The following is a 14,336-nucleotide window of genomic DNA, read 5'->3' on the forward strand; positions in this document are numbered from 1 at the left end:
GTTTCATCCACAGATTTAAAAGTAAGAAAAGCGTCTTGTACAGTGAAATTAACAGCACCTCGCGACTAGCTCAGCAATTTCAATTGCATGGTCACAATCAACCAATTAAAAAAGATAACTTTATTTAAGTGCCAGAGTATTTAGCAAATTTGAGGACACTGTGAAAAAAAAAAAAAAACAATATCGTAAAAGGAGCATAAACTACTATTTTCCAGCGCGGTCGAGGAGTTAAACTCGAAATTATCGAGTACAAATCTAGCTAGTGGCAGAGTGGAGGATTTTTTAAAAACGGGAACCTCAAGCACCCTTAAAAATTCGACCATACTGCCTGAACAAATTTAATTTCAGTAACATTTTGATATTTTATTTTTTCTGATTCTAGTTTGAGAGAATCCAGCGAGATGTGTGCCGAGCGGCCAGGCAGATTCGATGTGATGAATTGGAAGATGAAGGAAAAACAAGAGGCGAAGCTACATAGTTATGTAAAACGGTTTAATTAACATGCAACACAGAATAAAACCGAACCTGTTTAATGTTAAAGTAGTGGAAATAAACAAGGTTAACAAATCGTAAAAATGTCGTTAGCTGTTTTTCTTAGGTCGTATTATAAATCCCGTATTACTCGAATAAGAAGGCCAATACGAAAGTAAGAAATAAAATAAAAAATAAAGAAGGATAAAAAATAGAGAAACTTTACTCGCATGAAAACCTCCTCGTACTTTGCTCTGTAAAACAACGTTAGGAAAATCGTTTCCGACCGAGGCACCTGTGGAACTGTGTCACCGATTTTAGCGAAATTTAGGCATGGGAAATTGTTATTAAATATGGTGAAACTAAAAAAAATCTATTTCAAGAACATTTTAAGAACACCGCAAATGCAAAAAAAGGTACGGATGGCCAATAGTGACGGACTGATTGAAACGGATGGCTTATTGAAATGCTGTTGAGCTGAACAGTTTCAAAGATAATCTCGTTTACTTGTAACTTTTAATTATAACGCCCGCGAGACACATTTGGTTGTTATAAAGCTTAGGTTTTGTCATTTAGATTCACAGAAGTAATGTCTTTGCAAACGTAAGTTTCGTATAGCGAGTCAGGGATAGCGCAGTGGCGAGAGTACTCGCCACCCACCAATGTGGCTCGTTTTTTGTTCTTGGACCCGGCGTTGAGTTTGTTGTTAATTGGTTCTCGTCCTTGCTTTTAGGGTTTTCCTCCGGGTTCTCCGGGTTTCCTTCATCCCCAAGAACCAACAGTTCTAAATTCCACTTCGATTGGGAACAATGGATGAGGAGTCACTTTGTGGAAATTAATTTATTAAAAAAAAACGAAAAGCACTTCGAAAAATTCACCACTATAACTGTTGAAGGTTCCACGATTAGCAGAGGTGAATTTTTTCGAACTTTACTTTAAACAATTCTAAGTTGAAACTGGGAAAGCAGACTTGTCAAAGCATTCGACAAACCAATTTTGTTCAGATGCGGAGTAGTAAAAAAATAAAAAAAAGAACTCCTTTATTCGATATTTAAACTATTTTATATATCCAGCAATTTAGCATTTTATATATCCTTGCTCATGTTTTCACTTAATCGTAAATGAAATTTCCCGAAATCAACAACAACAAAAACTGCCTGCGATATTTGACGGCGGTCAAAATAATGTTCTACCATATAAACACTATTTATAAAACGCAAACCATTTTTTTTTTTTTTTTTTATCTTTCAGTACATTTTCTCGTAAACTGATACTAGCAATTACTGTTGTACTGAATAGCATGTCCATTATCAAAGAAAAACATCCATCTGTTTGTAAGCTTTTTACCCACAATTTTCCCTACTCGCTCTTTCGGTTTTTAAGACATAATCAAAACTAAAGCTATCACATTTACTAGATTCTTGAGTGGGAAAAGTGTGGAACAGGTGACGTTTTTATCAGGTAACAAGACTTGTTTTTCAGCATCAAATGGTATTCACAGTTTACCGCAGAAACCACCCCTCTCCAACTTTAGCTCAAGTGCAAAATGAAAGCGACATACTCCAAAAAAAACCACGCTGAACCTAGAGAAAACAAACTGTTGCTTTAGAAAACAATTGTAAATTTCGCATCGTGTAATGTTCTCTAGGGAATTATTCTTTTATGTTTCTGAAAATTAATTATTCATTTTTTTCTTCGTGGATTCATGTGTTTAAATTTAAAAGAAATAATTTTGAAGAGTAGCATCATATGGTCTGAAATGGGACAACAAACAAACGAAACCTAAGAAGTTTATTGATCACGTGATCATGTCAGGAATTGATTGTCGGTGAACATTTGAGACCTGTTAGGAGCAATTATCTTGAAACCCTCATTGACTGCACGCACGGCCTTTTTTTAATTTTCTGTACAAGCCTATTTAAGTGAGTTTCACAGTACTCGAGCAAAGCCACGCATATGTACAAAAAAGTACTTAATTATTTTTGTTTCTCGAGCGTATTTAATTTCAACCTTCCCAGATCTTAATTTTCCTGTTCTTTCTTAATGAATAAAAAAACCTCAATCTTTGAAGTCTTTCTACCTTGAAAATATTATTTTGAGATTTTATTCCCTGAAGGAGAAACTTTGGACGTCAAAAACATTAACTCAGTTAACTTTTTCTCGCTTAGATTTTTTGGAGAGTATTGAAAAAGAATAATGCATGGACAAACTCGTAAACTGAAATGGACACTCATCTCATCTATCAGAGACAGAAAGTCGTTACGTTGAATCGTATGGACCGTCATGGAGTTATCTGACAAAAGGCCAGAATTTTACTAAAAATATAATGGTATTTTCTATTTCTAAAAGATTACACAAAATTGTCAAATCAACATTTGACGTACACATATGACATATGACGATAACCAACATTACAAATGAAAAACTGTTTCTCTGCCAGTTGTATTGTTGCCGAGTTTATGGTTTCTCCTTGAGAAAGAAACACGGTGGGCACAGAATGACTCAAAATCGCTCAAGTTCGCCATTCATTTTGTTCAGCGGTTACGCGCGGTATTGGCGCCTTATTTCAAAATGGCGGCTCTCTCTGTGGATGAAGTTCGTGAAATGGTTGATATTCCAAAAGGTTTTTCTCGTGGTTATAAGAGTGGCTGAAGCTAAAAATGGGTTTTCTGTCCCCATTTGTGTCCTTTGGTAAAACTCAAAAGGCAGAAACAATTTCTTTCACTACATTACGGCCAGTTTAGCAGCTTTTTTCTCTCCTTTCTGGTGTAACAGAGCGTTTATATGTTGTCAACCAAATACCTCAAGCGGACTTTGACAGGAAAAAAAAATCGGGAAGTAGAGTATCCGTCCTGGCATCCGAAAAGAAGAACTGGAATTTTCTGTACAAATTAAGCAAAGGCAAACTATCCCTAACTTTTCACTTTGGAGAGTATATATGCTGTGGACAACATTTTTTTTATGAGTTGCAGTTGTGCATAACCCCTTATCATCACGGTGTTCACCAAATCTTGTGTAAATAGCGGCATTTTGTTCGCACGGTTTTACTTTGTAGTGTTTTCCTGCAAACAAATAAATAACTACGAGTAAGAAGTGGATAGTTAGCTGAGATGACAATTATTAAAGTTATGAAAATACCATACTGTTTTGACTGTGGGAGTGAGGGGTCTCCCAAATGAAGGGGTCAAGAATGCTTGTCAGTCAAACAACATATATACCATAGTCAGAGAAATGAAAGCTCTGCCTTTAAATTCTAAAACGATGGTTAGAATAATTCTAACCATAGTTGTTATTGCAGTCACCTAACAAATACCAAAATCTAAAAATATTTACACCCACCTTTAGGGGTTAACAACATCAGAATGAAGAATTTTTTTGCATATTTTTAATGCTTTTAGGGGGCTTTTGAGAACCCTTAAGCCTTCAGAAGCACTTCGTAACAGACATTGTGGGTGGGTACAACAAAATAGTGATACCCCATTTCCCTATAATTATAAATAATCAATACAGTCAATACAAGACAAGATAAAATTCAATTTATATTTGTTAACCATTTTTTCTTCAAGTGCTGAAACATCTTTTAACCTTAAATATTATCTTTCACATACCGGTACATCAAATGTGGTTGAGTAATATAATATAACAAGCTCAAAATATCTGACCTGTGTTCACATTCACTGTATGTCATAAGAAATACTAAGCAATGGGCCACTTGGCTAGGACACAGACTTTACCTTTTTTACCATAAGAAATACTTAGCAAAAATTGAAGAACAGCCAAGATTTCAAAAAATCAAAAAAATAAATAGAGCCAAAAATGTCTGACCGGTCTTCAACAGTGTACCCATTCACTGTAGTTTGATGCTAATAAATTATGCTAAGTTAAAAAAATGGGAAAGAGCTGTTGTGTTAATAAATATATTGAGCTTAAAAATGACTGGCCTGTGATCAACTGTATTAATACACAACCTCTGTATTCTAGAATGCTAAGTTGTTTAGTTGTTATAAAATAAATCAAAGTTAAAAAGACATAAAACAGTTTTAGTAAATTACAAATAGAGCTGAGGCAGTAGACACTGCATTCAATGTATTCTGTTATTAATTAAATTCTGCTCAGTTAAAAATATTTACAAAATATATATTCAATCAGCTTAAATTTTTTAAATAGAGCTGTTGCCTTAATAAATATGAAATCTACAGTACACACATCAACTGTATTCTATAATGCTAAGCTAAAAATATATTCAAAGTACATCAACGATTAAAAATAGAATTGATGTCTAATATCCTGAGCTAAGCTAAGATTAAAATAATACAACTTTCTTAATAAATATCCTGAGCTAGGCTAAGATCCAAAAAGAACTTCTGTCTTAATAAATATCTTAAGCTTATTCAGCTAAGATTCAAATAGAGCTTCTGTCTAAACTAATATCTTGAGCTTATTAAGCTAAGATGCAAATAGAGCTGCTGTCTCATTAACTATTTTGAGTTTATTAAGCTAAGATACAACAGCCCCATTCCTGAGCCAAAAATATACGACCTTTGTCCTATACCATACACATTCACTGTAATCTATTTTTGTGCTAAGTGATTACGGGTAACAGCTTATATTTTAACACAGCTGTTGTCTAATAAACCAAACCAAAAATATCTAATATGTTGACAGCTTAAACATTCACTATGTTGCTGTTAAAAAAATTATACTTGCTCACTTGAAAGATAAGTGATGAGCCTCTTTATGGGTATTTCTGAAGAAATCAAAGATCTCAAGATTGAAGCGAAGAGCTGAAATTGACCAAAATTTGCTTGATCAAATTGAAAACTCTGATATAAAACCATCAAAGCTTGTAAACACTACAGAAAATATTTGCAATATCTGAATTTTGGCATTTGACCACATTTCACAAGAAAAGCAAAGGGAATATCATGGGTACCCATAGAGTGGCTCGTCAGTTCAATTATTTAAAAAAAATATGCAGTTGCATGCTGTTTATATAAATAACAAGCTTCCAGTAGATGTGACCCTGGCTTGGTTCCCCAGTCAATTCCTAGATGCAGAAAAGTAAAAAAAGTAAGACTCAAAATGGCACATTTCTAATGTAGTGGGGTTAATCATATATCATCATATGCATATAGAAAGAAAGTGTTAAGCAATCACAATGGTGTAATTATAAAAGGCTATTAAGAGCAAAACATAACCTTTAAAAAACTGATTAGGCCATATCTAGCTAACATAGAAGAGGTGCAATCATATTACAATCTATTGTTATTGATTGCCAACAGAAATCTAAACAATTTCAAGGCTACTACAGTACTATAACCTTTATTGATTTTTCATAAACAGTACTTTACGGTATCGTGTGTGTACTGTTGTACTTGTGCTTATAAAAACAAAATTTCATAAACACAGCAAACAAGATATATTAAAAAAAATATTCACTATAACATGGCTGTGCGAAGATACAAAATTTATCTTTGAGTGCTGAAAAATATTTCACGAGTTAATTAGGAAAGCGAACAAGTGCAATATTTTTCAACACTCAACTCAAAGAGAAATTTCATATCTCTAAGCAGCCAAGTAATATTATATTTATTATATAAACTTGGAAAAGAGCGATTTATTATGTAACCATAGTAACGGTTATCTCCGCATGTTCACGTGTAAAGATAGCGCGAAAGCTCACCTGGTATTTCACTGGTGTTTATATAGTAAATAGACATTAGATTGAGCTTACCTGATAAACAAAATCAAGTTAAATCGTAGAAATGTGCTGCCTTTGAACTTTGGATACTTCTCGTGTCATTTTCTCACTAGCAGAAACACCCAGAAAGCTGGAGGTAGGTAAACGCCAGGCCAGTTGGTCTCTAGAACAGTTGATATCTGTTCGAAGGTAATCGCAAAATTACACCGTTAAACAGGAGTATCCCTGAAGGCGCACGCTTCTTTCTTAAAAAACTAAAAACATACGATCGAAATTTAACCTACTCTTATTAAATGCTATGATGGCAAAATCAAAAGGTTTTAGCAGAAACTGACGGAAATGAATGGAGCCGAAAAAAGGCACTTTTCATTTCAGAGGCACTGAAACACGAAGCGGCTAAAATATCAAAGCCGTGATGTCTACAAAAACAAAGAAACCTACCTTTATTTGGTACCAAATAAAAGCTCTTTCCTTCTTCTTCAAAGATGGCTTCGTAGCATTTAGCTTCCGACCTCATAGGGCCCTCTGGGAAGGGCTAAAAAACGTCATTTCCTGCTCCGCTAAATTCGTACCCAGTCTGCCGAAAATAGACCTCGTCCAATATGGCGTTTAGTCACACGCATGGCGAGCGATTTTGAGTAATTCTGTGCCCACCGTGAAAAGCCAGGAGGAATCCATTGATTCCGGCATGCTTTACCACTTTCAGAACCTTATTCTCACTTATTTCGGCGAGTACTTGATTTCGTTTTTTGTATTGATGGTATTGTGCATTTTTATAAACTTTTACGCTATTTTCTGTCTTTTTCATTGTTTTTTTTTTCGTAGAATTCCAAACGAAACAGCCTTTTTGAACTGAAATTAACCGGAAATAGGACAGTATTGTTGTTTACCGTTGAGCTATTTTCTTGCCTTTCGATAAGCATGGCGGTCAAAAAAAGAAAAAAGTTTGGGAGACAAAGTTCGCAAAGCTGGCATTAGTACATCCTATTTAATTAATTAATTTTATTTATTTTTTCCGGTTAATTTCAGTTCAAAAAGGCTGTTTCGTTTGGAATTCTACGAAAAAAAAAAACAATGAAAAAGACAGAAAATAGCGTTAAAGTTTATAAAAATGCAAAATACCATCAATACAAATGGTATCCCAGCTTTAATGGCAAGCACCTTCACTTAAAAAAATCAGCATAAATTAGCAACTGACGAAAACAAACCCATATATCCTTATTAAATTTCCAAGCTACCCTGACAATTTGTGGGTTTTTGACTTTACAATTTGTAATTCTAAAATTTCCTACGCGAAAGAAAAAATTAGGAAATAGCTCTGCCAGAAAGAAAGAGGGAAAGAAAGAACCCGGAATTGACAACATCGTTCTATACGTTCTATGTGGACTGAACCTTTGTAGAGTTTAACCTTCAATCAGCCAGCCACATATGTATTGATAGAAATTAAGTCGCCGTGTCTTTAATCTTCGTAACTTGAACTTCGATTCGGTCGTGGAGTCACCATGGTGCCTCTGCCTACGCGGTTAAGTGAGACACGCCTATATTTAGCAGTCTACAATCCTCAATTCAGTGTTTTTATGTAAACACGGAGGTTTTTACTGTGACAAATATAGAAAGAACTTCAATGTTCCATTATCCACTCTATCAAAAACAGTTTCCTAACACACAAATTCAGCAAGGAGGGTAATGTGCTGCCTTTGAACAAGCCGCACAAACTAGACACAGAAGAAAAAGCTACGATCGCCGCGATTTTAAAATTGACAGTTCGACAGAGCATAGTCTTTCTTTGTTAAAAGGGCGGCAAAATCAAAGCTTGCAAAAACTATATAATGGCTTGTGATGAAAAAGAATCTTAAGGAGAAACAAGAAAGGAAACATGCAGGCGAAATACTTTTTTCTCTTCGTGCTTGTCGTTGGCTCAATTTTTGCTTTCACGGAAGGCAAAGGCCGACCACCGCAACCGATGCCTCCAATTGGCAGACGAAAGAGAGAGGTACATTAAATATATCTAAGTATTAATGTTAGCATTTTATCTCAGTTTTATTTAAGGAATACAGTATCCATTTTCTTCGCGATCAAATTCAAATTCTCGCTTTAATTTCAATTATACTACCTTATCTACGAGGCTAGAAATTGGTATTATTTAGCATAATACAAATAAAAATTATATAGTTTGTAAGGTACAAGAAATCACCATCCCTTTACTCATTCAAAGACACTTCAGCACCTAGCTGACAGTCACCCATACTTTAAAACGAACATTACGGACACTAATGATATAAATAGTACAGAGACAAATAATATGGCGTATTGACAGCAAAAATAGCAAACAAACTTCCCGTCTAGGCATTTAGTAAAGGTGCAAAAGAAGCAGGGATGGCGCAGTGGCGAGAGCGCTCGCCTCCTACCAATGTGGCCCGGGTTCGATTCCCGGACTTTCATTCGGGAATACACGGCCCCACAAGCTTATAGCTTTTAACCTCACCGCGTCTAAATAAACGGTCCCCCCCCCCCCCCCTCTCTCCCACAGAAAGAAAAATACAGTTGGTTGAATAAATTAATATAGCCATGTACTATCTAGAGACTATCTCTATACATTATTGGAAGACGTACTAAGATGAGATGTTGTAAAAAAAGCATAGTCAAGCTTTCAGTGTTTTGTCCTAATGCACTGGTTGTTAGCCGTTTCACAAATAAGCTTTATTTTAAGAAATACTGAAAATGAAACAAAAACAAGTGAATATAGCTTAGTGGTTACAGACACCTTCCTTCATCCGCAGACTTCCTTCATTGGTCTTGGACCAGTAGTTGGGCAGGCTCCCATTGGACGGAAGAGGGAGGTACAGTAAAGATTTAAGTTTTAGCTTGCGTATCCTGTTTGACCGCTAGCTTTTGTATTTTTGTTCGTTTGTTTGTTTGTTTTGTTTTGTTTTGTTTTGTTTTTTTCATGGTGCCACATGTAGCTCAGTTAGAAGAATAATGTCGCATAAAATTCATTATACTCAGTTCCCTATTTGTGTGGCAAACAAATTCCGATTATATTGATACAAACACGAATAAAACGGCAAGAAAAAGCCAAACATCTCTCTTTACACATTTTTTTTTTAAAAAAAACGGTATTGCTCAAAAGCTCTTATTGAAATGGTCACACAATTAAGTTTCAATTCGAGTACAAATCTAGCTAGTGGCAGAGTGGAGGATTTTAAACGTGTACCTCAAGCACCCTTTAAAATTCGACCATGCTGCCTGCAAAATTATAATTTCAGTAACATTTTGATAGTTTATTGTTGTGATTTTAGTTTGCGAGGATCCAGCGAGATGTGTGCCGTGCAGCCAGGCAGATTCGATGTGATGTGTTAGAAGACGAAGGAAAAAACATGAGGCGAAGCTATATAGTTATGTAAAACTGTTTAATTAACATGCAGCACAGAATAAAACAGAACCTGTTTAACGTTAAAGTGGTGGAAATAAACGAGGTTAACAAATCGTAAAAATGTCGTCAGCTTTTTTCTTAGGTCGTATTATAAATCCCGTATTACACGAATAAGCTAGACAGAGGGCCAATACGAAAGTAAAAAAAATAAAATAAAAAAGGATAAAAAATAAAGAAACTTTACTCGCATGAAAACCTCCTCGTACTTTGCTCTGTAAAACAACGTTAAGAAAATCGTTTCCGACCGAGGCACCTCTTGGGTCCTTGGTAGTCTTTGGCGGATTGTGCTCCTAATAGTGGCATATTATGCTACTAGCAGTGCTCGCAATTTTGCCAAATTATGCCAAAATTATGCCAGAATTCCCAAATTATGCTCCTGATTTCCGAAATTATGCTCACAAAATGACGTAGATTCTGTACATAGAGGCGCGGAATAACGACACCAAATTATGATGTTTTTCAAATTTGTGTTTTTGGCAATTTGTCTCGGCCGTCAGCTGTCTAAATTACAAGCCTTGTAACTAAGCATGTCAGAACAAAGTCAATACTACTATTATTGTAGTTAAAACACGCATTGCAAGAACATACTACTGTCAAGAATTCGGGCCGAGTTAATTTCTCCCAGTGCGGCCCTCGAGCTTGGTTAATAAGGTGTATATTTACCTATGCGCAAGGCTAGGTGGCTTATCATAACGTAAAAATACATTCCAATTGCAAGTGCCATGATAAAAAAGCTACAAATTAAAGCTTCAACTCGAGTAACTAACATATACAAAAGCCTCGTGTTTCAATGCAAATTACATTTTCAAGCTTTATTTTTGCGATTCACAGTTACAAGATTTGGTAGAGCCTTTCGTCAGAGTTTAGTTATCGGTATTTATAAATAAAAAAAAACATTTACATAAAAAATAAACATTACAGGGTTGCTAATCAGTCTGTAACGCCAGTTACTTGACAATTAATGGCACATAAGTTAAAAGCAATAGAGCAAATTCATTTTTCCGCGCTTGCTGCAAAAATCGGAACTGGTGTATTCTTTACTTGATTGTCTCTTTCCCTTTTGCGTTTTATTCGTCATCCTTAGGTATCTCAGTCATTTCGGTTACAGAGCTTTCTGCTCGCTCTAAAGTATGTAGCTGAAGTACAAACCCTTTGTTAAGAATTCCGTCCTTTTTCAAGACATCACCAGGTTCGTTTTGGCTTTGATTGTTCAACGACAATTTCTTCTCATTGCCCGTGCCAATAGCTTCGTTCTGCCTCACTTTCTCCAGCTTGCATTTATTGTCCTTTTCCTTGCGGTTGAACAAGCAATAACTACCCTTCAGGCTCCGCGAACAGCGAAAAGCCTGTCTTGCAGCCTTCCTGAATTCTTTGCTCATAAACGAACATACTAAAGGATTCAACAGCGCATGCGAAAGGGCTAACATCTCCACAGAAACAACGAGAATGCCGAAAGGGTCATATTGCCTCATTACAGGTGTCACATGCAACAGTTCAAGAACTGCGAGAGGCGTTAAACACACAACAAATACTATGACGACGACTAAAAGCATTCTTATGATGTTTCTGCGCATTCGCATCGCGCCACAAATGTCAAATCGTGACCGCGAGCGAAATCTCTGCACAACGTTGTAAAGTTTCCTCGAAACTTTTGCGTAGGTAACGATTAGAATCAAAAGCGGTATAACATACAAGAAAATAAACATTGGCACATGATAACAAAGAAAAACTATTAAGTAATCATCTGGGCGTTCTTCGATACAGATTTGTCTATCATACGACATAGTAGTTGAGCTCACGAAAATTTGCGGTAGAGCCAAAATGCCCGCTGCAATCCAAGACGCGAGAATTAGTATCCAGGACTTTATTTCAAGACTCTTGAAGCGCATGGGTTTGCATATTGCGTAGTATCTCTCGATGCTTACAATCGTCAGGCTAATTATCACCACGCCGTAAAATGTATGAATTAAGAACCTGTGAGTCTTGCAGAGACCATCTCCCGCCGTCCAGTTATCGTCCTTTATAGCCATCCCTTCCATAGGAGTTTGCAACGCAAATAACAAGTCCGCCGCAACCATGTTGCAAAGTAAATTGTTAGTCACATTTCGCAATTCTTTTACTCGACAGAATACAAACAAAATGGCTGTGTTCACGAAGAAAGCGAGCACAAGTAGCGTCACATATAATCCAAACCCGAATAAGTGTACTGAGTGAGGAAGTTTGTCCACGATGATTTCTGTTGTAGAGGTTTCAACACTGGTTGTGGAAGGAACCACCGCTGATAAAGTTTCGTTCGTTAGCTCCATTGCTTTCAAACCAACGTTGTAATTAAGTAATTAGAAAACCAAATATCGCCAAGTCACAATGCAAATATTTGTCGCCTGCAAACAATTGTCGTATTAAACCCAGAAATAGAAGTCAACCGCGAGTTTCATAAAGTTCACATCTGAAACCGCTTTTCCAATACACCTGTTGTTAATCGATAGCACGGCCCCAGTCGGATGAATCTCAGCGGGCGAACTTCCCTTCGGTGGCTGTTTGACTTGACTCACCTGTTTACAAACACTGTTTACAAAAACCTTGTCAATTCGGCATTAAATCAAACAAAACAGCCTTGTTATTAAATCTAGGGTTGGAATTGTTTTCCAACCCTTTTGTCAAAAGCTTTGTGAAAAAGCCAGTCTAATGACAGCCACTAAACACCTTCGGCTTCAGGTGCGTTTGAATGGCTCCCATGACATTTTCTGCGCTGTTTTAAATATGCGTGGGAAAGAAATATTGAAGAAGATAATAAATTATTCATTCGGAAAATGATTCAGCAGTGCCGGATTGATTGATCATTTCTCGCATGGACAAGTGCCTTTGTCACAATAGACATTTTAGTTTATTCTCCACCTTATTGCTTTGCAACGCACTTCAAGTTTCGAATTAATTTGCTGACATGTAGTTGAGACATGTTTGCAAAGTTGTTTTACTAACTTTTAATCAGTTGTGCAACTGAAAACACCATGTGGCCATCGAACGTCAGGTTGAAAGCTTATGAAGCATGACAGCGTAATTATGAATTCACGTGACTGGCTTGTGATGATGACAAATTGAGTGTGGCAACTTGAAAATTATTTCAAAAGCCAAGGTAAGAATAAAGCGGCCTTCACACGACAAACTATTGGCCATCTCGTGTAGTAAATTATAAAGATGGTAAATTTCAAGCTCGGTGATAAATAGTGAAGAAATTATTCAACATGACACGAGCGTGGGACAAAGAAAAAATCTGGCCATCTGTTGGCAAACTCAAGTTGGTGTGTGTGAACGTTGCAGCAACGGCAAACAAGTTGGCCAACTGTCGGCGACAAAATAGAACTTGTCTCTATTCGTACCAACAGTTTGCCAACTTGTTTGCCAACTGTTGTTGTGTCGTTCACACACACCAACTTGAGTTTGCCAACTTAAGTTTGTCGTGTGAAGGCCGCTTAAGATCGATCCTTTGAAACTCAAAAGGCTTAACACATAAAATCGCTGCTGTCATAAGAACGTCGGTAACCAGATGACTGTAATTGTCAAACAAGCATAAATTTCTTAATATTTGATCTTTATTTGTAGTAAACAAGGTATTTATATTCGAGGTGCAATATAAGCGGGATTCCAATTGGTTCAAGATGAAGTGCTCAAGGCACACCTAATACGTCATCTATATGGGATTCACAGTGGAACAAGGTATAAAACATCCTTGTTACCAGGGACCTCTCTCTTCATTTTGTTAGAGAAAGGACCCTGGAAATGAGATCGGTGGTCGGTTGGTCGACATAAATAAACTTAGCGCGTTAATAGCATTAGAAAATCTCGTTACGTTTATTGCATTCTATTCCACTGCATTCATCTTGTTTGCGTTTTACGTTTTCCCTCTTTTAAACTTAGCACAAAATAGTACAAGAGGAGCTTCATATATCTCCTTGAGATTTTACAGTTGCCAAGATGAGTTTGTTTTCAACGTCTAGAGTGTTTTCGTTAAACCAAGATATAAAGAGCAAACACTGGGAGCTCAACCATGAAAGAGGAGAAAAAATGAATTATAATTTAACCTTTATTTTTTTTTATTGCATATTACAGTCAACTCTTGCCTTGCGGACACCCCGCTATTGCGGACACTCGCTATTACGGACAAAATCCAGATCCCCAACGAACAAGGTTTGACTGGAAATGACTCCCGCTTTTACGGACTCTCGCTATAACGGACACGAAAAGACGCCCCGAGCGTGTCCGCTATAACGAGAGTTGACTGTAACACGAAAACCTTAGATCAGTACGTTGCTTGTACTCGATCAGCAATTCGTCGTCTGGGACAATAGCTTCTGGAAAGAGTTCGTTAATCATTTCCCGACCGCACGATGATTTTAGCCCCAGACCTCCCGACAAGTCAACCGCATGTAAATTATATTATTCCATGCGGCTAAAAGGAATAAACAACGTAAACATTTAAACAACCGTTTTTTACATGCCTACGTGCTTCCAGAAACTACTTATTTCCTCATTAAGTTGTCAGAATTTCTTTATTTGAACCAGTAGTAATTTAAGGAATAACTGGAACCAATTCCTCGCCTCGTTCAACTCCCTTGGCCTGATGTCTTACCCATGTCCCAGTACTATACGATATCCCCCGACGCCCAGGTGGGGGATCTAGACTATTATAAATTAAGTTGTGTCTTCAGAACAACGTCAGGTTCTAGGTTCTTA

General features: G+C 36.6%; 1 protein-coding gene and 2 long non-coding RNA genes across 3 annotated transcripts; 1 reads left to right on the top strand and 2 right to left on the bottom strand.

Moving 5' to 3' along the window:
* Positions 1 to 4,529: 4,529 nt before the first annotated feature.
* On the bottom strand, positions 4,530 to 6,822 carry LOC144639984 (uncharacterized). The gene is made up of 3 exons (XR_013568253.1): positions 6,614 to 6,822; positions 6,206 to 6,351; positions 4,530 to 5,518 (listed from the first exon to the last, which is right to left on the bottom strand). It is a non-coding gene; the product is annotated as an uncharacterized LOC144639984 (long non-coding RNA).
* A 1,112-nt stretch (positions 6,823 to 7,934) lies between these two features.
* LOC144639986 (uncharacterized) lies at positions 7,935 to 9,666 on the top strand. The gene is made up of 3 exons (XR_013568254.1): positions 7,935 to 8,165; positions 8,953 to 9,012; positions 9,472 to 9,666. It is a non-coding gene; the product is annotated as an uncharacterized LOC144639986 (long non-coding RNA).
* A 712-nt stretch (positions 9,667 to 10,378) lies between these two features.
* Positions 10,379 to 12,525, bottom strand: LOC144639985 (nociceptin receptor-like). The gene has a single exon (XM_078499240.1). It carries the CDS (start codon positions 11,909 to 11,911, stop codon positions 10,673 to 10,675), a length of 1,239 nt encoding a protein of 412 aa, XP_078355366.1. The 5' UTR covers positions 11,912 to 12,525; the 3' UTR covers positions 10,379 to 10,672.
* Between the last annotated feature and the right edge of the window lie 1,811 nt (positions 12,526 to 14,336).

Source organism: Oculina patagonica, unplaced genomic scaffold, assembly GCF_052425735.1.
Source record: "Oculina patagonica isolate OP01 unplaced genomic scaffold, crgOcupat unplaced160, whole genome shotgun sequence".
NCBI lineage: Eukaryota > Metazoa > Cnidaria > Anthozoa > Scleractinia > Oculinidae > Oculina > Oculina patagonica.